General features: G+C 36.8%; 2 protein-coding genes and 1 long non-coding RNA gene across 7 annotated transcripts; 1 reads left to right on the top strand and 2 right to left on the bottom strand.

Annotated features, from left to right (window-relative positions):
• Positions 1-18: 18 nt before the first annotated feature.
• Positions 19-16,924, bottom strand: LOC114874495 (multiple coagulation factor deficiency protein 2 homolog). Of its 5 annotated transcripts, none has more exons than XM_029183816.2 (6): positions 16,860-16,918; positions 11,755-11,909; positions 1,176-1,335; positions 836-922; positions 616-776; positions 19-554 (listed from the first exon to the last, which is right to left on the bottom strand). In XM_029183816.2, the coding sequence occupies exons 3-6, from the start codon at positions 1,325-1,327 to the stop codon at positions 418-420; spliced, it is 537 nt and encodes a 178-aa protein (XP_029039649.1). In that variant the 5' UTR covers positions 1,328-1,335; positions 11,755-11,909; positions 16,860-16,918; the 3' UTR covers positions 19-417. The 5 variants fall into 5 exon arrangements, with proteins under 5 accessions (XP_029039649.1, XP_029039647.1, XP_029039645.1 ...); XM_029183814.2 differs by lacking the exons at positions 11,755-11,909; positions 16,860-16,918 and adding exons at positions 2,153-2,290; positions 2,687-2,879; XM_029183812.2 differs by lacking the exon at positions 11,755-11,909 and having other exon boundaries at positions 16,860-16,924.
• LOC114874497 (homeobox protein unc-42) lies at positions 12,951-24,458 on the top strand. The gene is made up of 6 exons (XM_029183817.2): positions 12,951-13,490; positions 16,292-16,419; positions 17,010-17,117; positions 21,546-21,728; positions 22,358-22,457; positions 23,110-24,458. The coding sequence occupies exons 1-6, from the start codon at positions 13,271-13,273 to the stop codon at positions 23,214-23,216; spliced, it is 846 nt and encodes a 281-aa protein (XP_029039650.1). The 5' UTR covers positions 12,951-13,270; the 3' UTR covers positions 23,217-24,458.
• LOC114874498 lies at positions 17,049-21,638 on the bottom strand. Its single transcript, XR_003789109.2, has 3 exons — positions 21,525-21,638; positions 18,749-18,863; positions 17,049-17,133 (listed from the first exon to the last, which is right to left on the bottom strand). It is a non-coding gene; the product is annotated as an uncharacterized LOC114874498 (long non-coding RNA).
• Positions 24,459-25,097: the final 639 nt, after the last annotated feature.

The following is a 25,097-nucleotide window of genomic DNA, read 5'->3' as shown; positions in this document are numbered from 1 at the left end:
GATAAATTAATCCCAACACATTAGTAAATTTCCTTTATTAATATATATATATGAAGCGCATTTTAGGTGTACAAAGTTTGTATTAGTTTGAGTGGTGAAAATATATTTAGGTCATTATTCAAATATGAATTTGAAATTCATAATTAATTTACGAGTCACTCTGTCAATTGAAAATGTATGAAATTATGTACACAGTATTATTTGATTTATATACAAACATACAATAGATATTTTGCGCTACAGGTAGATAAAAAATAAAATCGTTTTATCTTACCGATTAAAATTATATTAAAATTTATATTGTTCGTATATTTTAGAACAGTTAGAAATAAGTTGAATAAAGAAAATTAAAAAATACTGCTTTGAATGTGTTTTAGGCATGTCCCTTACCAATATATACCATTTATTAAAAACTTTTCAGTTTTCAATTTTCACTTTGTCATTTCTTTTTGCCTGAGAAATATGGTCTCTTTGTCTTCCAAGTACATATTCAACATATCCAAGGTACCCATCATTATCTACATCATCCTCCTTTAGTACCTTGTCTATCAGTTCTTGATAACAATAGATGAAAATAATTTATTAGATCGTTCAGATAAATAATTATTCACGTACCTACTATCCAAGGCAAATCATCTTCGCAATCCGCGCTTTTCGTCTCCTCGCTGAAGCCTTCACCTTTATTATTGGTCACTTTATTTTCGTGAAATGTATGTTGGATTGCATGGAGGATTTCTAATCCATCCAACTTGGCATTATTATCGACGTCGTGCACTCTATGATTAATACAGTAATTAATTTTCTACAATTATTTAAAAACTGGCTAAAAACATACTTAAAATAGTGGAATTCTATTTCTTGTTCAGTCATGTTTGAAAAATCTAATTGATCTGCCATGGATCCCATGTCTTCTTTCAAATGGCTGAAATTACATACTTATAGCTTTCATTTTCATTAAATGACATTAAAATGAACATGTATTAATATAGAATAATTGTAACAAGTAAATAAAAATTTAAGAAAAGAATTAGAAAAAAAAAGAAGAAAATTATTTTGATAGGGGTAGCAGTGATATTTAGGTCTAAGTGAAATAAAAAGAAACAATGTATGATAAAACAACGAACACATACTTAAATAAAATTGATATCGAAGGAATGAGTTAAGTGTGAACTAACGTAGCATCCTGAAGTAAATTTGCATCCTGCGTTATTTTAATGTTTTTCTGGGGAGAATAATGATGATGAGAAATGTCGCTTCGCGGATGATGTGGTCCACGAAAACCATTAGAAGATCCAATACATAGACCGATGAAAAGTGTGGTTAGCATTTGATCGTCTGAAACAATGTAAGAGATCAAAAATTTCAATTTTGAGAGATAAAAACAATTTTCAAATGTATTTGAGAAAAGTAAGGAAAGGGAGAATTGAATTAATTTGAATATTTGTAGTATCATGTATTTTTGCATAGACAAGTGGGGCACATAAATTAAAAAAGATGCGTGAATGACACCGCACGATACTTCTTGCCATGCTCAATGACAATAGGACCTGCTGGGACATATTCATCGTGTGTGTCGCCGTGGCACAGCCTACTGCCACTTCTAAGGGTTGAACAGCCCTTAGCTAGTGACAGATGGGCGGTAGAGGGGGTCCTAGTAATTATTATGCGATTACCCACAAGCCGATTGATTTAGATTGGACCCCGGGGGGTGCACGGTGCACGGCACTGGGCCCGTCTTCAAATTTGTTACACATCATTCGTCAGAAACTTCTGCAGTCGTTTGTAGAGTTACCGAAGATTCAGAGATTCTCTAATCCATATTCACCGTGTTTAATTGTCACATTGGGAATATTTATTGGACTTAGAATTTTTGTTAAGAAAAATATAAAATTGTGTATATTTTAATTTAAAGATAAATTTAAAAATAAATATAATATACAGTCTTTGAACAAAGTCAGTAGAGAATCATTTTATGAAAAAAGAAAACGAACAAACAGAAGGGGTATCGTTTTTCTCAGTCATGTTTGCCTGGTAAATTTGACACTCGAATATATGAAGAGAACAAACGAAAGATAAGTGAGAATAGTGTTAAAAGACGCGCGAGATTGACAGAAATCCAGGGTACTTAGGAATCAATTTTATATAGGCTTACGGTGGTTGAGCGAGAATACATATGTTGTGTAGGGGGCCTCAAGGGGCTTTCGATGCAAGTGGACCCCCACGGGGGGACGCGCACCCCATGTTCGTACGGAACACCCTCGATTTTTCCTCCTCGGTCTGGTGTCGAAATCTATAAATAATTTATATCATTTGGTCCATTCAACAAGAGAGCCCATATGTACCTGTGTCGACTTACAAGGGACCTGTGACCGTTTCAGATTTTTTTTTTTCTAGTATTAAGTACAGTGAAGAGCAAAACTGAACCAACAATAGAGTAATCGATAATAATATAGAGTAATAAGTATAATAAAATTAAGAAAAACAGTATCGTAGAATGATTTTGTAAATGTGATTTCAAATATCCCGCCTCTGAGCTCCAACATGTTGCAACGATCAAAACTACCTTTATATGAGGTTAGGTTAGTCTAACCTAACATGGAAACGAAGCCGGAGATTGTCATTCCACCCTGAATTCGTGTCAATTTAAAATGTATTAAGAAATCAATGAATAAAATATGTTCTTTACCTGAAGTCGAAAAGAAGAATTGATTAATTATCGATCCTCAAATTCCTACTTGATTTTTGTTTGTCAATATTTTTTGACAAGTGTTTTCGACTGGGAATTCTACAACGAGGAAAGCGCGTGACATTTATCGACTTTCTTCACAGAGTTTGCGTATTCGAAGAGTTGCTCGATGCTGATTTCTCCTCGGAGCGGGCTATTTTATTTTTGAATTTCATGCGGGATCGAAGATCAACGATTCTACTGAATTTTATTACGATTTAAAAATTAAATTTTGCAAATCTTAACTGCAATAGGTTCTCAAGAATAATTACACAACGGATTTTTATATTTAAGACCTGATACGTTCAAAATAAAATAAACTGTTAAATTTTTAATTAGCTATCTTGAATTACTATTATAATATAATAGTAATGGTAGATAAAACTCTTCAATTACACAATTCAATTGTACTTAATGAGTTGGTCACCTGTGAGCTCCATAGCAGTTTACAGGTTAATTATACTCTGTCTGACTATACATTGATATTACTACTGTGGTAGTCCAAGTAGAAACAGCTATATCTAGTAGATCACACCATAATACAAATTATCAAATATATTATAATTGAATCTTTCAATATAATGTTCAATTATTAGTATTCTTCAGTATGTCTGACTAAACCTGTATATTTTCACTGTGGCACTCAAAGTGAAAATGTGCACCTATAGTCAGACATATCAATATATTAATTATTAAACATACTATTGTTGAGGTAAAATATAAAAATTATAAATACTTTATACAGAGAAATAATGCATGAAACGAGAGGAAGAGAGAGGAAGAGAAGTGAAAAGAATCCATTGGCATACAAAAGATGCATGCAACTACCATAAGACAAAGATGAAAACCAGATATAGGGACAAAGGTGACAAAGGTATGAAAATAAAGAAAAAGAGTGTCGTTTGAGTTGGGAAAAGAGAATAGATACGCGTGTAGGAGAGAAATTGAAAGAGAGAAACCGCGAGAAGAACGAAGAGGGTGAAGTGGGTGGCGAGGAAGAGAGAGAAACAGGGTACACGGATGGGTCTCTAGTTGCCATGGTGACCACCGTCGCCTAAAGCTATGCTTTTATTGATTCCAAGCCGCAAACAATGTACAGGAGTGGATGTTTCGCTCTGTTCTCTCTCTATCCGTCTAGATAGTGAGGTATTAACGTATCCCAAAATACCGATACCCATGGGCACGTGGCCCAGAAAAGCAGGGTCAACCCGAAGTGAGCCCTTCGATTAATTTACAGGGAACAGGAGTCTAGCCTTTGCATCGAGATACGGTCACTTTAAACCTGCAAACTGCATTGGAATAACCAAATTCTTTGAAATTATTTCAGATTTCTTATTCGAACACAGTTGAACCTAAAGTAACAGGTGTAATTTAAAAACATATCGTAAATTAAATCAATCACTATTATATTAATAATATAAAATTAGTACAATTAAAATTAGAATTAGATTGTACATACAAAATCTGAAATTTTCTGAAAAATGCATCTTTGGAAAATAAAATTAGCAGCCTGTCAGGATCTTGATTAGGGGTGGATATAAAAGAAAAAGCGAATCAATTGACAAATCTTTTCTCTTTATCCGCAAGCACCTATTCAAAATCGAATCAATAACAATGAGTGAAACTACTGATGCGAAAGTCAGATCGCGATTGAGTTTTCTACCCGATTACAACGAACCAGGACCTCCTATCGTGATATCTGGACGAACCATGTACCATTCGGTTTTGTTCGTATAACAAAAAACAAATTCTTTTTTCGTATATCATTTATAAGGTAGCGGAAGGGGTGGTATTACCCTTTATCTTCACCTTTTATCACTTCTAGCCTCATCAAATTACCTACATTTTAAGCAAACTTCGAAGCAGTTTAAATTATGAATCAAAGTGTAAGGAGAAATATAAAACTGGAGGGTGGCATAGATCACTGTATGAAACTCGAATATACATAAGTCGCATATACTTTATCAAAGTGTTTTATTAATTAAGAATATATGTAGATATATTTTTTTTTATTTCGTGGCAGCTGGTCGATTGAGGCATGTCGCATTCTGACGCATGAAAATGGCCCAAAGGGATGCGCCAGCCATGATCGATGCTCCATCCGATCGGAGACTACCGAAACTGCCCGTCAAATAATATATTCATAGCTTCCGGATGGTTGAACGCGACTCTCGAAATCCACCCCCACTATCACTCTGCAACTACCCTCTATTTCACGTATCATCCTACGCTGCAGCCGCACGCAAATAGACTGTCGAATAATTATCGAAATACACTCTTTTCATCCCCCTATTTAAATAATCATCTCTGGCTAACATCTACGAATTAACCCTTTAAGATATAAATTGTCTTATCGTTTATCTCAAAGAAAATCCAGTTAATTTTTTTAAATCCACAATGTTTTACCTATAAATATTAGCGCACTGTGTCCCAACCCCCATATTGGTCCCTCGATCAAAGTGATTATAAATTTAAAGGGTGAAATTTTCCCGAAGATTGGCGGTCGTCTCCCAAGACCCGGCGGTTTTTCGTTGTCTATGGACAACGAAAGATTAGTGTCAACGAGGGTGAAGAAAAAAAAAAAAGAATGCGAGAGAAGGGTGTAAAAACCGCGGCAAGTCGAAAAACCACGATGCGGCATTACCAATTCTTTTCACTCGCACGCGTCCCTCCTTTTAGGTACGCACAAGGTGGATGGGCTTAGCTTTCAGGCTAACCTGGTTAAGAAAATATTTTTAAAATCATTTTCCGCGTACCTCGATGCAACAAGCTGGAAGGAGGAACGTGAATCAAGTGAAAGAAGAAGAGAGAAAAATATAGGGGGAGGTTTTATAAAATCATGTGTCTTCAATTTTGATCATTAATAACATTAATACGGTACCCCTTCGATAATTCCCTACTTTCTGGGTTCTACAGGCTGGCCTTTCTATAAACGGGAAATTATCGAACGTCTACTATAAAGTATACTATTTGTATAGAAATGTTTAATGTAATTTTTTGTACGAAAAATGGGAGAAATTTTTAAGATAATTTATCCAATTAATATTTATATTTATTTATCTAATAAAGTATCAGTAAACCGATCTCCTACCATCTCAGTTTTATATTTTACAGCAGTAACTGTATGTCCTTCGCGCACCTTTCCCATTTCACGTACTTTTAAACCAACCTCCCTCTCGCTTCAACCCCCTACCCCTTCGATGCTTTTTACGCTACGCTTTTCTCTTATTTTGAACCTCTCGTTGCTTTGGCCAAGAGTTTCCAGTCAGCGTTACGTAGAAAACGTTGAACTTGTTCGAGAGCTTTTTTCTCGAAAAAGAAAAAGCAGTAGCAGAGAAATCGAGGATATATGTGGAAGGAAAATGTCAAACAAATTTATCGCATTTTCGAGACGTTAAACCGTAAAAAGAAATTTTCCTTTCTTTATCGTTCCAAGCTGAGTAAAACGTATAATTAATTTTATTTAATTAATTTTCATTTTCATTAATAACTTTTCTACACGTAATATAGAATTTATCTGCTTTTAGATATTGTTGTGGAAACGAACGATTATTCTCTTTTTCTTTTTAACGTTTCTGTTTATTTGTTGGACGATATCAGTTTCAACCATAAGGTCGATCAAAATATCTTCATCGAATACTTAATTACTTTGATATCGCTATCTTGTAGATGGCTTGCTCTAACAGCCATGTACATTATATACAAGGAAGACTTATGATGGGGTTCCAATTTGCCGCGGGGCGCCGTCAGGCTGCGTTTAACAACTTTTTAATGGAGGCTTGGCGACCATCGCCTCGTCCTCCGCGTTGAAACATTAATTCTAACGGGTGTCGTCTTAAAAATAACTTTCTTATCGAATCTCTTAACATCAACATAGTATTTGTATAAATATCAATCTTCATAATTTTTACACAAATTTTAACATTTCAGTCTATTCATGAATCTGTCTCAGGGGTGAAAACATCCCCCTCGACAAAATTTTGTATCTTTACCAAAGTATAAAATAAAATTGATAATTTATTTAAATTAGTAGAAAATTTATCTCACGATTTTATAAAAATTACACTAAAAAGAATTTTATGGAATAATGAAATGTATTGTAAATAATTTTACACGAAACAATGAGAAAAATTTAATAACGAGTATCGAAGGTTTCTTTATCTTCGATGACTATTCCATTTATGGTGGAATGGTATCTGTCGATGGTTTGCCATGTCGAACGTGCCCATCGATTTTTCGTCCATGCACGCATGTACGGACGCATGCACGCACGCACAGATCCACAGAAGCTCACATTCGGGCCGAGCCATCGCTCGAAGCCCTCGTAGAATCAACCCCCGAACCCCAACCGACCACCCGCCCCCGCTTCGGCGACAATTCTCCACCCCTGATAAGCGTCCACTTTCCCTCCTGCCTCGTCCCTATCGAGCTACCCTTTGCTATCCAGCCAAGCCAGACCTGGATACCGTACATTCGGTACCCTACCCCTCTGTTACACTCTTCTCCTCACCCATCCACGAATCTTTCACCCTCCTCCACTTTCTGCATGGTAACTCGATGGAAGTGAAAACAAATTCTATTTTCAATGATATATCGCTGAAGATATGTGAATTTCAGTTTCCTTTTTCAGATCTTTCAAATGGAAATGATAGAGAAAAAATATTTGGAAATTTGTTTATCATTTAAAGGGTTCCAAGGGTGCAAACATATTTTTATTATTTTGATATATTATTTTTAAACATTCCAAGTTATTACCACACCCTGTATAGATTCATCCCTGAGCGAACTCTCTTTTTCCTCGATATTTCTCTCCCTCTCTCTTTCCTGTTTCCTTCATCCCTCCTCGCCCCCGCCCTTTCTAGCCGCCCTCCATCGTCCGCCCACGCCGCGTTCTCCACCTAACCTACCTAGCACAGCATCCGCGTTCTGGAGCTGCTCTCGCAGCTCTCGTAATCGCATTTGACGTCGCTATGTTTTTGTTTCAGAGCTGTACGTGACGCTTCCGCCCATGAGGGCTCTTGGCAAAACACGCGAGCAAGGAAAAAAGTACACCGAGAGGTAGCTGGGTGGAAAAAAGAGAAGGGAAAAGAAAACCGAAGCACGAGAAAGAATGACGATGACAATGAACGGTCGAAGGGAAGGAAAAGGTGGAAAGAGGAACTGTTGGAGGATCGAGAGATCGATGCTGAGTTACTTTCCGGATCGTTTGTACACCTCGTTTCTTTGCACCGTTCGAAGATGCTTTTCGACGTTCTCCAAGGATTTTTATTTTTACTTTTATTAGCACGCTTAGCTGCCGTCCAATTTTCCATTAAATTGAAAATTCTTTTTCATTTCTTTGGGGAAATATATCAGAAAGAAATAATGAATGAAAAAGTAAATGATTTTTGGGGGTCAATGGTGTCTGATATTTGATTAATTAAAAGAATGCAATGGAAAAATATTATTCTGAATAGCATTGGTAATTTTATAAATTTAATTTGGATGATAAATAATATATTAATTTTTATTTATATGACCCTGTCCATCATCCTGTATTCTTTGAAAAATGTCATCAACTTTTTAGTTGACCTAATGGAAAGAAATTCTATGCCAGCCCGTGACAAGGCATCAGGTTTGTCGGTGGCTAGTGTGACAGATTTCGACCACGCCCTGTCGATATGGTGTGAACCCCCTTTTCAGGATACCCCTGCACCCTCGATCGGGTGCATCGAAAATTCACCGGCTTTGATCTGTACCTACCGCCTCTTCTCAGATCGTATTTATCCTCTCCGTTGAGACGAATGCACGTCAAAGACAACCGAGGACAAACCCGTTCGATCGAGCCTTCGCGTCAATTTACATTGGAAAAATTAAATGGAAAAATGCGCTCAGATATTTTTGCAAATTTTGCAGAAATTAGATAAAGATTTTCCAAGTTTCGCTTCGTTAGGGGATGAAATTTCGGTAACGAATGAAAATCGAAACGATGGTTAAAGATTAACAATTACGATACTTTTCAAGGGGGAGAAAAATAGGCGTGTTTGGAGCTTTATTTTCATAAATTGCCCTATTCAAATAGCGAGCAATATTTTGACGCGGTTTTATCGGTGACACGTGCGGGGAACAAATTAGCAAGCACGTGTCGCTTGACTCTCTGACTTTTCGATAATAGACGCTTTTGTTCAATTTAAACCTTCCCTTGACTGTCAAAATGCCACACGTACCATTTTACCAGAGATATGTAATTACCATTCCCACTATTCTACCTCCTTTTTTATACCAACGTTGTCGGAACGTTTTGGCAAAAAAATGTTAATTCAATGTAGGAAACATTTTTTACTGCCAGCTGGATGTAAAATTGAATATTAAATTTCCTTTGAAAAAAGGAAAGAGTATCATGAAAAAATAAGTAAGTTTATCTTTACCTTTGTATCTTACTATGGGGGGTAGTTGAGCACCCTTATAAACCATGAGCTGCATATGGTCCATGCAAACCATAAAGTTGCCTTTCCAATCTCTAAGATCTGATCTAATCTATGTGATCTACCCTTTATAAATTAGATCGTTCAAACTGTATAGTCACAAACAGTGGTTTGACGTTACATGGAAATCCATGTGGAATTCGTATTGAATGCAAACGACTACACTTTAGAAACTCATATGTTATATTATACATGTAAAATTATTATTATTCTAGCAATTTGTTTAAAAAGAAATATATAACATTGCAAATACATTGAATTATCATTTTAACATAATGCAATAATGCAATAAAGGGTTAATGATTCTAATTAAAAATTCTCAAAAATAGAAATATAAAAATTGCAAAGTTGAATCATGGGAACATCACCCTGAAGAATAGCTACCAGATGAATAATAATGAAAAGAATAAGAGAAACCTCAATGGGGATGATTCTGCCCACTTGAATGTAAGTTTCTTCACAATCGTCAACGAAAATTACAGCCTTCGAAAACGGTGACACGCGTGCAAAGGGTGAGTTCATGTCCTTTTTTTTTTTTCATAGAGACTCGAAATTGCTCTCCTTCTACTACGGGATTTAACAAAAGGTGCACGTTTATCAAAGTTTCACCGTTCGATAACTATTGTGTCCCTGGCTGGAACGCGTTTTCCTGAAAATTTACGTCGGCAGAAAAGCGAAATTGTAGGCGGTAAAACAAAAGCCATGGAGAGAGAGTTTCTGCTAAAATATTCGACATAACTATGTAACTGCATTACGTTACGCTGATGCGATACACGGATACGTGTGTGTAACAGATGCTCTATCGAACAGCTCTGCGAACCATTATTCTATTTCGAAATCGTTTTTTCCATCCGTGCGTCGATAATATTTTCCATTCAATTTCATTAACTTCTAATTAAATCGATTCGATTAATGATTTTAATTGTTTTTAATAGCTTGAACAGTGAAGTATAGGTGAATCGTGAGTTACAAAATATATACAAGGATATTAACATAAAGTTAAATGATAAAATTGGGACTCTCTCCATGGTCCGCCATCCGAGGGGGTTAAGCTTGTTGCTTCCCAATTGATTTCACCTGGGTCATTTGAAATGGTGATTGAAATATTGAATTGAATTTTTGAGATGCCATTCAAGGGGCCATTTTTCAAACTAGGAATGATCTTAATTTATGACCTAAATACGAATAACATAACTAACGAACTGATTTTTCCCGTTACAGCGAAAGTGATGACCAAGTTTCTTCCTTTTTTTCACGAAACTTTTAAGAACTTCGAAGACGCTGAAGCTTTCGAAACTTTACGTTTCTCCTTTATAGAAGCTCCTCCTCGTACTCTTTGGTTGCTTCTTAGAACCCCACCCACCCTTGCTTCTTTCATTTTAGTTTCTTCATTCGAAGAGAACGTCAAACAGACGAATCAAAAGATTCCACCTTAAATTAAACAAATATCTTCCATTAGAAATTAGAATTCATCCTTAAACGAAAATATCAACGATCTAAAATTTCGATTAGAATTTCGAAGCTTACAACGAGATACAAAAAAAAAACGTGTCTAAAGAAGACGAAAGCGAATTAAAAAAGCTATCTACGATGGTCGGATAAAAAGTAAGGCAAGTCGAGTGAGAAGAAGTAGAAGAAAAAGATAAGGGCTGGTAAAGAGGGTGTCGAGTAGAGAGATGACACGAGAGAAGACGATAGAAAGGAAGGCGGAGAAGAGAGTTGGTGGAAGGTGTGCGAGTTTGATAGAAGGTACCGTCCCTCGGTTTGTCTGGTGTTAGTGGCAATGGCACACATCGGGCCATTCGTATGTGCGAGTGAGTTGGAAAAGGTAGACGACGGGCTAGGTGGAAAAGAAAATCGCTCGCAGGCTATTTTCCCGAGGAATTTTTATTGGTAGATCCGCCATCTTGGTAGCGAGAGTGGGGGCAGAGGGTAGTAGCACGGAGAGAAGGCGCGATTGGCGGTCGCCCGGGTAACGCATCTCTCGCATCGTCCAATAGGACCAGGCAACGAGAGTGCCTCGTGCTTTCTCGTTGCTTATCACAAAGGGTGGGGGAGGGGGGGATTTGAAAAGGGTACGCGTTCGGTTCTAGGCAACAACCTCTCTCTCCTCTGCCACTCGTACGGGGGTAGCAACCCCTCTAAACGTTCTCTGCTCCCCCCTCGGCAGCGAGGATAACTGCATTTCGCGGACAGAATCCCACAAGAACTCACGGCGAGCGGTCGCCCCTCTAACACGGCCGACTCTCCTATCGTTTCGGGTCTTTTTCATCAACGTAACGTGTACCCGAAGGAAGGGCGCGAAAATAGTCATCGCCGGACGTTTATCCGTCCCCGTGAATCTCGTAAATACAACTGGCTCGCGGCTCAGTTACCGTTCCACACCGGTCACGCGCCATTTCTCTAAACAATTATTTCGATATTTCAATTTTCAAGGGCGCACACCACCTTTGTACACCCTTCCCGAGACCCCCCTCCATCCTTCTCCTTCTACCAGCCATCCGACTCCACCTAATGCCATCCACCAGATAATAACATTTGAATTTCGAATCGAGGCCAGCTTACGATTAACCGTGTTCCTCTTCGGCTTCTCCTACTTGAACCCTCGTCGATCGTTCAGCAACCTCCACGTGACCGTTATCCTCGATCATCTTCCGTAGGAAGAATAGAAGTTAGTTTTTTCCTTCCATCTTTATTTCTCAGATATTTCGTCGTTTTACCTGGAAGAGTATTTCGTTAATCGTTGATTGGAAAAGACACCGAGGAAGAAAGACTTTGATTGTGAATGGGAAGTTGAAAGAAATTTGGAGAACCGAGGATAAGAAGCCTTCGATTTTCAAGAGGATTTTGAAAGATCGAAGAGGAGCTTGAAGGAAGATCATCTGGATTAGTTTCTCGGACAGTGTCGTCGGTATTGTGTTGAAGTGAACCTAAATGTGGTGACTGGAAGAACTGTTCCTCAGGTTCTAATATTCTGGATAATCGAAGGTATCTTTGAACAAAATCTATCATTACTGAAACATCGATCTGATTTTATGAAGATTAATTGATTTGTAAATGACATCAGCGGGATATTGAAGAAGTTCAAAGTGAATAATTATCGCTTGACGAAGAAAATTTTGATTAAGAAGGAAAGGAACCAATTGATCTTGTGGATTCTTTACAAGAAGTACTATTAAAAAATACTGTGAATATTAAAAATAAATCTGAAATTAAATTGGTATGTACATTTCATCAGAGGGGTGACTATTGATACAGAAGCAAAAAGACAGATTAAGGAAACACTAAAAAATCTTGTGAATTTATTGATATTAATTGATACTAATTAATAATCCTACTTGGAAGAAGAAGAAGTTATATTATCTTAGTGGTTCGTTCACAAACAGGACAATTAAAGAACCCTGTAAATATAAAATAACCAACCTCAAACCTGCCAATACTAACTTTCCCCTGGAATTTCATAATTAACGAAAACTCCTAATTACAAATAAGAGAAACCATTCGTACTCATCACCATCTTGCTTCCACGAAGATTAACCTTGTGAATATAAAAGAATAAACCTCATACCTGCCAGTACTAATTACATTCTTCAGGAATTGAATAATTAATGAAAAATTCTGATTAAAATTGAACCTTGTGAACCAATAACATTTACTTAAACAATCTTCCACTATCGAGATACTAATCTCCGATTGAAGTATATTTTTGAAAGAATAACCGATCTGGGGATAAAACTGCATAATTAGAAAGAAGTTGTTCCGCTTCCTCGAGAAGGGGGAGAACGTAGGATGTTCTAGTAGGTCGACGAAGAACGTTGTTAATCCTCTCGAAAGACCTCGACAAGGTCACCCCGGCATCACCCTGGCTAACGACCTGTCCGGAGGTACCGGGGGTCCCGGTTCAGGCGGCGTCGGTTCCGTCGGTGGCACCTCCGTCGGCGGAGGTGGTGGCGGCGGTTCCTCTCTGCCGACCACCGCCTTGAGCCTCGATCATCAACAGTTCAACATATTTCCGGCGATCTTCAGCCGTCAGTTGAACTTTTCCGCGGCGGCTGCCGCCAACTGCGGTCAGAACAAGCTGATGGACGAGTTAAGGCCGAACCTTGGATTGCTCGGCGTCGGCCTCGTCGAGAACGAAAGCTTTCATCTGAATCACAATCAAGAGAAGAGAAAGTGTAGCAGCACCAGCTCGAACGAGCAAGATTTTAGTCTGTACGGGGTACATCAGGGACTTGAAGCCAGCCCGCCAACGCCCGCCGCGACGCCCGGAAGGAGCAGCGTCGGGGCGACATCCACCGTTGGTAAGTATCATCTATTTTATCTATTTTCTATTCTATTCCGTTGATATTTGATGCTGGGGGAAATTGTAACCCAATTCAAAGTAAACAAGGATCCTCGAAAATTATTAATGGTTGTTTGATTTATGCATCGATGATGACTTTGATAGAAAAATGGACATCGTGTCGTCTCGATATAGACGAATTTTCCGCTTGTTGAGCTTCGAGTACACATGTTCGTCGACAATACGATCAGCCTAGGTGTTGACAATAGGGAGCGAGGGATAGACCATATGGTGGTACCTGTTCTGTGGGCTATTATTATGTGCCACTAGGGTTTAAAAGGGCTTAGCACTAAAGCTGTGATAATGGGGTTCGCACAAAGCGTTTTCATGTACACGTATGTCGAGTGTTGTCATCAAAAGTGTATTCTACCCAAATGAAACATAGTTCTGATTTAAAGGGCCATTTTTGATATTGGGCTTCAAATGGTCAATTTTTTTATTCCAAAATAGGAATTCTAAATGTTAGGATTCTAATTGAGCAATTAGTAATTTTGTATTGAAAATTTTAATGAAGGATTTAGGTAATTATTTTCGTTAAAGTTTGAACTTTAAATGTTATTTTTAATACTTTTATGTCAACAAATTATCTTAAATTTTCTATGCTCTGAAATCCCTCGTTTTTAAAAAATAGAAGAGTTTCAAGAAGAATTAAAGTTTCGTATAATAACCTACTAGTTTAACCGAAGAAAGTCCGGCATTTTGTTTTCCTCCCAAGGTCGGCCTTTCCGGAAACCGGATGAAACTAACTGGTAGCATTCTAATGCAAATGAAGTCTCTGCAATGTTGAATTAAGTGAGAGAGGAGGGAAGAGAGAAAAAAAATGAAAGAAAAGAAGCTGAAGAAAAAAGAGAAAGATTAATGTTGTTAACCGACGGGGAAAGGTTGCATCAGTGGATGAACGGATTGGGGTCAATTCTGACCCTGTTTTGAAAATAGATTACTAAGTACATCTACAATTAACACAAATAAATATAGAAAAATTTAAAAAATAATAGAATACTTTTTTAAATAACCAAATCTTCGGTGGTTACTTTATATTCGAATTCCAGTTTTAACCCTCGCGCGCGGACCATGGAGAGATCAAGGGATAATTAGCAATATCATGGACTTTCCGTGTCATTAAACATTCACGATCAATTTATACTACAATTCGTGGAAAAATAAATGGATAAATTGGCATTTTTCACACTAACTGGAATTTAACGGCAGATGTCAGCGATGGGCAGCTGCGTGGATTATAGAAATGTGCATCACTAGTAATCCCATGGAAAATGTCACTCCTTATGGAACGAGTTTCACCTCGTTAAAATTGTCAGTAATTATTTCTACCACGGTATTAGAGGCAGATGGTGCTTCAAATACAGTGATTTAGAAAAAGAAGACATTAGATGCTTGAAATAACCACCAAATAACTAATTAACATAAATCCTATAATCAACCCCTTTAATACTGATTGAATTTGATGACATAAAAGTATTTTCAAATACCACTTATAATACATCAAATTAAAGCTTAAATTATAACAAAAATAACTGTATAAATGTATCATTAATATTCTTAATACAAAATGGCTGATCATCAATTATAATAAACAATGATCAATTTCAAAATGTATAAAGTCCAATACATTTTAATGATATAAAAGTATGCTAATTTATGTTTCATTCCTTATTTATTCCTTTTTTTTGTAATCGTGTATGTATCGAACGTCGGTAGATCTACTATTGATGTATATAAAGGGTTAGTATTTAGATTGATAGAAATGGTGGAGGGATCAATCTTCAAGGAAGCGATCGTAAAATCCTCCTTGTCTTCTCGTTGAACTTGACCGAGTTTCACTGTTCACCGGGTAACGGGGCAAGGTATGTAAAGTGGACAGCATTCATCCTTGAACATTGAATCAGCATGTAACATGATTAGGTCATTAACGCCCTAACCAAGTTAGCATAGTGCGAGGGACTTCGCTCGCCACCGTTACCTCGACCGTATGTTCGTATGTTCGTTCATAAAGCCGATACCGTGAAAGGACCAAGACAAACCCGCGTTTCTCTCAATCCAGATCCTCCGTCTTATCGACAGTTTCTTGCATTCGAGACTTGACACCTTCGAATGCATAATTCTCTCATTTACCCACATTCTTTAATGCAATGGACATTTTCACAAGGACGTTTCTTTTTCTCTTGAAATCACTACAGATATTAATTTCATTTTTTTATTGAAAGTTTTTTATAAAATATTAATTGGACATGAAGAAATATTGTAATAGATAATAAAAATATCTAATGAAATTTGAAATGATTAACAATCAAATAGAAGCGTTAATTTTGGACATGTTCTTTTGCACAATTAAAAATAAAATGTAATTAGTGATTATTAAAGCACTGAATTAAAATTCTATTGGAAAATTATAATAGAAATAAGTGTATATGATTAATTCTCGCACGGCGGACCATGGAGAGAGGCTCCTCTGTTCAAGGGTTAATAGAAGGGTTACTTCTTGCACCATGATTTCATGACATAAAAGTATCACAAATGATTACTTAGGGCATATCAAATTAAAGCTTAAACTTTCCCGAATATAACTACATAAACCCTTCATGAATATCTTCCGTATAAATGGCTGATCGTTCGACTACAGAAAGCAATGACCAATTTCGAACTATATCGAGTTTGACACGATTTAATGACTTAAAAGAATCGTAAAATGGTACTTGTGGCATATCACTGTGAAGCTTAAAATTTGATATGTTGTAATTCTAGGGGCGGAAGGGGCTTTCAAAAAGTTAAAACCCGACCCTTGTGCTTCGAGTCCTCACATCGGTCATACTCCTACCACCGCCAGTTGTCCAACGCCTGCTCGACGACGGCACAGGACTACTTTCACACAGGTTTGTTTATTATTTTATTTTTCAACACCTGCTAATGACTAAGAGTTCACGATCAATCATGTAATATTGAGTGATCGGACCTTCAATGGTTAACGACAGCGAAAGTGTTTCAAACATAAGATCACTGGAGCAATTAGGGTGACTCTGGCTCTCCTCGTATAATCTTATTATAATTGCAACATGCAATGCAATTAAATGCAAACTAAATGCATACAATAATTAAAAGTAAGAAATAAAAATTGTCAGTAAAATTAGAGGATTCATTTTAAAGAAACATCCTAATTATATCAAAAGGGTGGTAATGTGGCTTTTTGTTATAATATAAAAATAATCAAGGGGTGATAATATGAAATTTTGTTGTAACATAAAAATAATCAACGGTGCCATAATAACGCCCTTTCATTTACCATTACAAATTACGAAACGAATGGTTAACTTACCTTCCATTCCACATTCGTTCTATGTTTTTTTCTTTTTCTCGGATAATAGTGTTTCAATTACCCCGATCCCGGTGCTTCCGTATAACGCTTCAAATTTCCCGTCGAGGTAGTTCTGATCGGTTGTACTACGGCCTTTCAATTGTTTCGCAGGAGCAGCTGGCAGAATTGGAATCGGCATTCGCAAAATCTCATTATCCGGACATATACTGCAGGGAGGAATTGGCGCGGTCCACCAAATTGAACGAAGCCAGAATTCAGGTGGGTGGTGCACTTTCTAATTGATTCAAAAGAAAGAACGAGTTAAGATGATTAACGTCCCACTTTCGTCGTGCAAAATAGCGACATGGAATTTCAGTGAGTTTTCCTATTATTAAAAGTTGTCATTAAAGAAAATTTTCCGCTTTCTTGCACGACGATTATTTTAATGTTCAAGATTCAAAGTAAATTTTTTTACTTTGCTCCTCGACACTGTACACATTTTTAGTACATCCTTTTCGATCATGACTCACAGGATAATTGAGTCAAAGATGCATGTGGGGTGATAGAATGAAATTACGCGCACAAATGTCGATCCAAGACACCCTCTGTCTTTCGAGGGGTCGCAGAACCGATCGCAGAGAATACAAGTATAATTATTTTTCTCGAAAAACATCCTTGCATGATGGTTAATAAAAAATAGAATTCTAGATATATTTCTAAAGTTTGAAAATTTGCGACGGACCATGGAGAGAGCCCTAGAAATATTGCTAAAATTTGAAAATTAATTTCTTTGAATCTACCTTGGACGGCGGACCATGGAGAGAGCCCTAGAAATATTGCTAAAATTTGAAAATTAATTTCTTTGAATCTACCTTGGACGGCGGACCATGGAGAGAGCCCTAGAAATATTTCTAAAATTTCAAAATTAATTTCTTTGAGCCCGAATTTTAATTAAAAATGAAATATTTTATAAGTTTGAATCACGATTGATCAAGGCACCGCTGTGCACGGGTTAAATACCATAAAAGAAAGGAGATAATTACACCTGAAAGCATCAGAGCGTAAGATAAAAGGTATAATAACAAACTATAGGGCAGCAAGTGCGGTTTCCGTCGACATTAAAGAAAGATGGACAGGGAGATAGAATATACCATCCATGTTTTGCTGCGAGCATTGCTAGCCCTCGAATTCTACACCGGGTACATATTAAAACAGTCAGTTCGCCGGTGCGTTTCGTTCTTTTGATATATAATGCAGGACGGTGTTGTTTGAGTTAAAAGCCCAGGAACCGCGGCGACTTAACCCTGTTAAACTGCGATGCCAAGTAAAACGCGGTTTGCTTTTACTCGTTGGTTATAATCCATGCACAAAGTGTCCAGGCCAGGAAGTGGCTTCGCCGATGCGCCGGAGACTTTCGAAATCATTCACATCCGCTTGAAACGTAAAACTGTCTCGCATGATGAAATATCATTTAAACAAAGATTGGTCTTAAAAATTTTTCCATCCATCGCAGCCACTGAAAATTTTGGATATTTTTATAAAATTTTTGAAAATTTTTCTTCCTCAATGACGAATAGTTATGGAATGTTTAAAGTTGCCGCGGTATTCGGGGTGTTCTGTGTATCGAAAGATGGCGGCATGCGAATAGGGTGTTCTTGGATGAAAGAGAAATAGGCAGGGAAGGACGGTGGCAAAGTTGAGATGAGTCGTGGGGGGTGAGCGAAGGGTGGTTGGGTGGCGCTGTACCGGAGGCTGCCATTATATCTGAGCCGCCATTTTAAATTGAATTTTCTCCACCCTAGATAGATCTGAAACGTCTCGGTCTTGCCGAGGTTCTTCCTTCGACGAGGGGTAGGAAATAAGGAAAAGAGAAGGTACGAAGGGAACCCTGCTACGGCTTATGTCCCTACCTTTTTCTTATCCGCGCAACCCCTCGGCTGAGATGGATACCCTTCATCCTTATCATCCTCGATAAATAAGCTCGGGAGAATGTTCGCCAGGACCCTTACGTGCACATACGCCGATCTGAAAAAAATATCGAAAAGTTAGATAGAAAAAGTATTTTGAAAAATTTTGTAAAATAATTTCTCTCTGTAACTTTAAAAGGGTTGGTTTAAATTATATATGAATAGTTTATTTTTGATTGAATATAAAATAGAATTTGTTCAAAACAACCCCTTTGAAATAAACCCTTTTCTCAGAATGAAATCATTCAAATTGAATTTCAGAATATGTTGTTAAGGTAATGTTTGAAATAACTGGTTGAAATGGTTTGAAGAAATAGACGAGAATCAATTTAAGAAGCGACGATAATATCCGCGATAATGATAATGATAAAAAAAGGGGTAGCAGCATCGTGGTAAGAGAATAATTCTCGAATCACCGCACAAGAAATCCCATTACGCCGAGTAAAAAGAAAGGTGAATCCGACCCACGATATTGAGTTAGCTGAGTTTTCATTCGACCTTTTTACTTCGATTCGACTTCCGATCGAAGAAGCCTATCTGTCGGCCGTTTTACAAGAAAATCAATCTCTCATCGAACGGAAAGCAAGTGAATTCATGAAAGAACAACAACCAACAGTGTAATTTTTACTGAATTAAAACTGAAAAATTTTCTAATTATAAAATTAACCATTTTTATTTTTAATTTCAATAAGTTAAAAAATCAGAAAATTAATAAATAGAATTTAATCTAGATTTGTCTATACTTTTGCAATTTGTATTTTGCAAAAGAGAATTCATTTTCTATCTTTCAAGCATAGAGAAGGATAGTTTTCACGATGATAGCGATGAAAGTAGCAGACATTTTCAGCTGTTCTCCCCTTGAGAAGTAACTGTATATACTTTCGCTATCCCATCTCCTTGTACTATCTTTCTCTATGTAGCGAGAGGGTAGTTGGGAGGAGAAAAGGAGGGTTGGGAGAGCACGGTTATTGAATTACGAACTCTTAGCTTTCCAGTTCTTGTAGGGTGCACGCCTTAAGGGACGCACAAGTATGTTCGCAAAAAGCTCTTCCAGAGAAGTTGCAAATAAAAGGAGTCATCCACTTTTACCGGATCTCTTTGGAAAAAAGACCTGTCTCTATCCGGTTAAATGTATCCATCAATTTATTCGTAACATATGCAGAGGATAGATACTACATTTTTCAACTCTCCTTTTCTAAACATCATCGAATCAGAGATTTTTCTATAATTTTTAATCTTTAAATTAACATGCCACGAGTGCCATTTTTTAATAATTTTATGTCATCTTTCTGTCACTCTAACGAAGTCAATTAAGCGAAGATATTATGTTATCCGACTAATGATATTAAAATAATTTCAGTCAAGTAATGTCCAAGTCTAGCGCGAATTAATGACTCAGGGTGATACGTAAATTGAAATTATGCAGGATACAAGTATCTTTTGTGCAAGTGCAAATCGGCTCGTGTGCAGTGAATTCAAATGCGACTCGCAATTGGTTATGCGCGGTGCTTCGCTTGTTCCCTGATTTCCATATGTGCAGTTTAAAATGATGTACCTAGGTACATATGTACAGAGAATATTCGTCGTAACGATTGCCAAGATTTTTAACACACTTTTGATAATCTGAGAAAAAAAAAAAATGTATCAGCCCTTAGTTGACAATAAATTACAATATTAAGTTGAATGATGAAATTAAAATAATATTAATACAATTAAAAATTTTTTTTAATTGCAGTTGAATTAGGAAAACTAATAATTTCCAGTGTCTATAAAATGAAACCCTCGAATCAAATTATTAAATATAACATCTGCAATGAATACTTTACTCTTTCAACTGTTTATTATCTGCTAATAAACCAAACTCAATAATTTCCCTAAAAAAAAAAAGAAAAAATGAAAACTCTTTCCATGGGTGACAGTTTCATCCCCTACGTATACTCCGCAATTCTTACTCGATTTTTCTTCTAACATTTCCTCTGGCGGAGCAGTTCGTGATAAAAAGAAAGCTAGAACAAGCGAACCGGAAGTATAGAAAGAGATAAAGGAAATAGAGGAAGCAAGAGGGTAAAGAGCCACCCCTCGTATGTCACCTACTTCACCACGCGATACTCTATATACTGAAGAGAGACAGGGACACAGAGTAGAAATGTCGATAAAACGTGTTGGCCAATGAGGAAGCTCCGAGTGACGTCATAGTCATGGCATTGGCCAATCAGGAGGCAGCAGTAACATCACTACGAGAGTGGAAACAAATCGACCTCAACCAAGGGGGAGGCTTTTCTGTTTCTAGGGGATGCTTTCGAAAGAGGGGTTTGGTTTTCGACGGTGGTAGGGTATGTGAAGAAGCGGTGGTAGGGAGGAGGGGGGGGAGGTCGGGAAGGGAAGAACCGGAGGGCGTTGAGAATATACGTGGGTGTAGGAGATTCATGGATTCGATGTGGATGCCTGGGTGTCGCTGGTGGCGGTTCAGGCAACCCCCAATATGGGTTTACTAATCCCGCGAAACAATGGAAATTGCCCGATGCAAAATGGCGATAGGTAAACTACTCTACCCTCGGGGAGTTCGATGAAAGATGGAATACATAGTATGTTTGAAATAAACGTGGATATTGATGAAACAAATTCACTGCCAATCTGACTTCTTTGTTTCAACAAAATTAACGTTGCCTGTCAAAATGTTAATTCTTACTTTCTGGAACAAAGAAATATTAAGTTTTACCTTTTTTTCTTCTGTTAATAGGTCTGGTTTCAGAACAGAAGGGCGAAATATAGGAAACAAGAAAAACAACTGCAGAAGGCATTGACTCCAATTCCGGCTTGCCAAGGTGCCATGATGAGGAATATCTATCCTGGTGCTAGCAGAGGATATCAGCCGTACCCTCATCCTCACAATAGCATAAATGGAATAAATCGCTATCCCCAGGTAACGCCTCCACATCTGAAACAAAAACATTCAATTTTGTTAGTATGGTAATTCTACAATTTTCAGTGCCCTTTTACCTAACTTTATCATCACATTACCAGAATAAAAATTAATATAAAAATGAAAGAAATAAAATAAATGAAATTATTAATATTTCACTGTATGTTTATATAAATTCAAGATTCATAATTTATTGGACAATTGATACGTCATAGCCAATAGGCAAATCCTGTTCCTACGAATGAATTCGATGCGTTTCTCGTTAATGATTTTAACCGAGGTATTAAATTGAAGCGCAGCTGAGCGTACATCCGGCGCATCGTTATCGGTCGATGTAGCTAAATTGCATTTCGACTGATTAGTTGGGTCGGACGGATTACCGAATGTCTACCGGTTTAATTAAGCCAATAATTCGTTGAGCGTATCGGTTTGCCAGAAAAAAAAGGGCTCAGAGGTTCCTCTTAATTGATCTTCGAAGTTCAAATTCCAGTATGGCCAAATCATGTATTTGGCTTAACATATCTTTTGTTGTCGTTTAACCTTTGGGAAATTGATTTCAATTTTATAAACTAATCATTTCCAAGAAATAAATAAAATTTGTTAAATAATGTCTAATTAAATATTTCCAGATGGGCACAACGTCCTATCCAAGTATGACCCAACCATTCTCTATGTCGCATTCAGCGTCGAATATGTCTGCAGTTACCGGTATGAGACAAGATGCAATGGGTGAGTGTACATAATTTTTAAAATTCTTAAAATTTCATCTTATTCCGTGTAAATAAATTTCTAATTAGATTATCGATACTAATGAATGGAAAATACCAATTAATTAACAGAAATACATAGCAAGAAAAATATATTTTCTTTGCGAATAAAAGATAATAGCAACTTGCTTGGATTTTCCCGTGACTCTTCCAGATACCTCGAGGTATTGGCGCGAGATTATCGAATGACTTTGCAAAACATCAGAACGGAAATAACGGGAATCGGACGTCGGTGCAAACGTTCGTTTCGTTCAGTCCAAGACGTTCTCTCCATTTCCGCTCGAGCACCGTCTTATATCATTTCCGGCGCAAGATGGAATATCGCTTTTAAATCGAATCAAGACTATTCGCAAATTGCCTTGCTGCTTCTCTTCGACTTGTTCGAGGCTTCAGTATAGATAGTAGCTCTATTAATATCCCAGCTTCTTGTAACGATTTAACGTCTTAAATGCGGCTGCAAATTAGTTGAAAGCTGGTTAAAATTGATTGAATTTATTAGTTTCGAAAGAAGAGAAAAGAAATTGAATTTCCATCTTTCGATCTCGAATAAATTTAATTTTAGATTAGAAAATTTGTCAATACTAATTTCCAAACAACCAATTACCTTATTTCAGGAATGTCAGCCGAGGACGAATGGTACAACAAGAGTATCTCTGCTCTGAGAATGAATACAGCTCATCACCCTAATCTAGCTGCTCCGATGCTGCAATATCAAACATAATTGTAATCCTATAGAAATTCGAACACAATTATTTGAGTGTGCATCCATGTTGCGAGACAAATTCTCGGCACCGTTCAAATGTGTTGCTTAAACGAGACAAAGGAAAAAGCTCGTTTAAACGAGCACGTGAGAGGAAGATAGCGAAGGGAAAAATAAAACGAAGGGCGTTTTGAAATTTTCGATAGGACTTACCAAGAGTATCGATATTATGATAAGGAATTTCAGCATTGATTATTCGCGCTCTCGTTCATAATCGTCTGACGTTTCTATCGTAATGTTAACGATATTTTTGGTAAATTAACATTGTTAATATCATTTGATATTGGTTATTTAAGAGTATTCGTGTGCGCCGCTATACATACACGCGAGTGGTACGTATATTCAAATTAAGTACACATATTCGCACCATACACCTAATTATTAGTGAAAACGTTTATGTACAGTAGCGAGCATGGAGGCTTTCCTAGAGGAAATGGTACTTTAGGGGAAAAAAGCTTCACCACTCGCGTGGCGCTATTATTAGTATTTTTTTTAGATTTTGAAACTTCCAAATTTTAGTTCTGAAACTTCAACATTTGAATTTGGGAATTTTTCTCTATAGTACCTTTTTCTCTAAGGAAGTCTACCATGCTCGGTACTGTACAGAAACTTTAATTATTCTGTACAAAGTATAACGTATCTTCATATTATTTATCAATTTGTTTTTTAAATTCATTCGTAGGCTCGATATTTCACTGTCAAGTTAAAAATTCTTTATTCTTTCTTTTATATTTCGTTATTGGTGTATAAAGTTTCGATGTTAAGCGACTAGGAAAGTATTTTGTTGTTTTGCATATTTATAGTATATGCAAAAAGGAAGTGGAACCAGACACATTCCACGCGAATCTTTAGTTTCTCAACAACGATTTAAAAAAAAGAAAGAAATGAGACACATTTTCGTTAATGAAGATTGTAAATAAAAGCGAGGGGTACATACACACACTGTAATCGACAGATATCCTAGAATATGCGATTTTTCAATGTCCTTTTAAAAATGTAAGCATACCTACCCTTAGTGGAAATATTAGGCATTGATTTGTGTGCTTATGTTGGCCAGAATTTGAAATAGAGGGTGGGAGGGCTGAACAAGGGTGAATAATACCTTGCGTTCAAAATTTGAGAGGCGCCAGGGGTTCGATTATAAATATCAAATTATTTTTTCTCATACGATAGAATTATTTTAATAAGGGAACATAGAAAAATAATTATCTAAAAATTTATAACACTAGAATCACCTAGATTAAAAATAAATTTAAAAAAATTGCTAATTTGTTTTCCACCCCTTGTTTTATTTTTAATTTAAAAGAGGTGACTCTGGTGTTAAATTCTAATTATGAAAAATTAAAATCACCATGGGAAACATAATTAAAAAATGATAAACATCCTCTTTTCAAGCTTAATATTTGAAAGATCCATAACTGTGAAAAGAATTATTTTCATTTGTAAAAGAATGATCGGTTTTCCCTGGCGCCTTTCAGTGGTGATATTTGGATCTGTCCAATCAACATTCGTCTATATTGGTGTCATTTTCTGATAACTGTCTAATCAATATATTGATCAAGAATCGAGCTGCAGACGACTACATTGTTTTTCGTGTAGTTAAATACTGCAATCTTAATACTAATATCGCTCGCGCTGTTCCACGCGAAATGTTCCTAAAAATTTGTAACATATCACACAGGACACACGCACAAATACACACTCGCATAAAATCAAACATGTGTATGCAATTACAATGTCATGCACATGTAAAACGTATACGTACACGTAACACTTTCACACGAACCGAAGTACATATGTCGAGGAGTAAAGATTTAAGTGAAATTAAAAAAGAAATGATTA

The sequence above is a fragment of the Osmia bicornis genome, chromosome 6, assembly GCF_907164935.1.
Source record: "Osmia bicornis bicornis chromosome 6, iOsmBic2.1, whole genome shotgun sequence".
In the NCBI taxonomy this organism is placed as follows: domain Eukaryota; kingdom Metazoa; phylum Arthropoda; class Insecta; order Hymenoptera; family Megachilidae; genus Osmia; species Osmia bicornis.
This window is presented reverse-complemented; position numbering and strand designations above follow the sequence as displayed.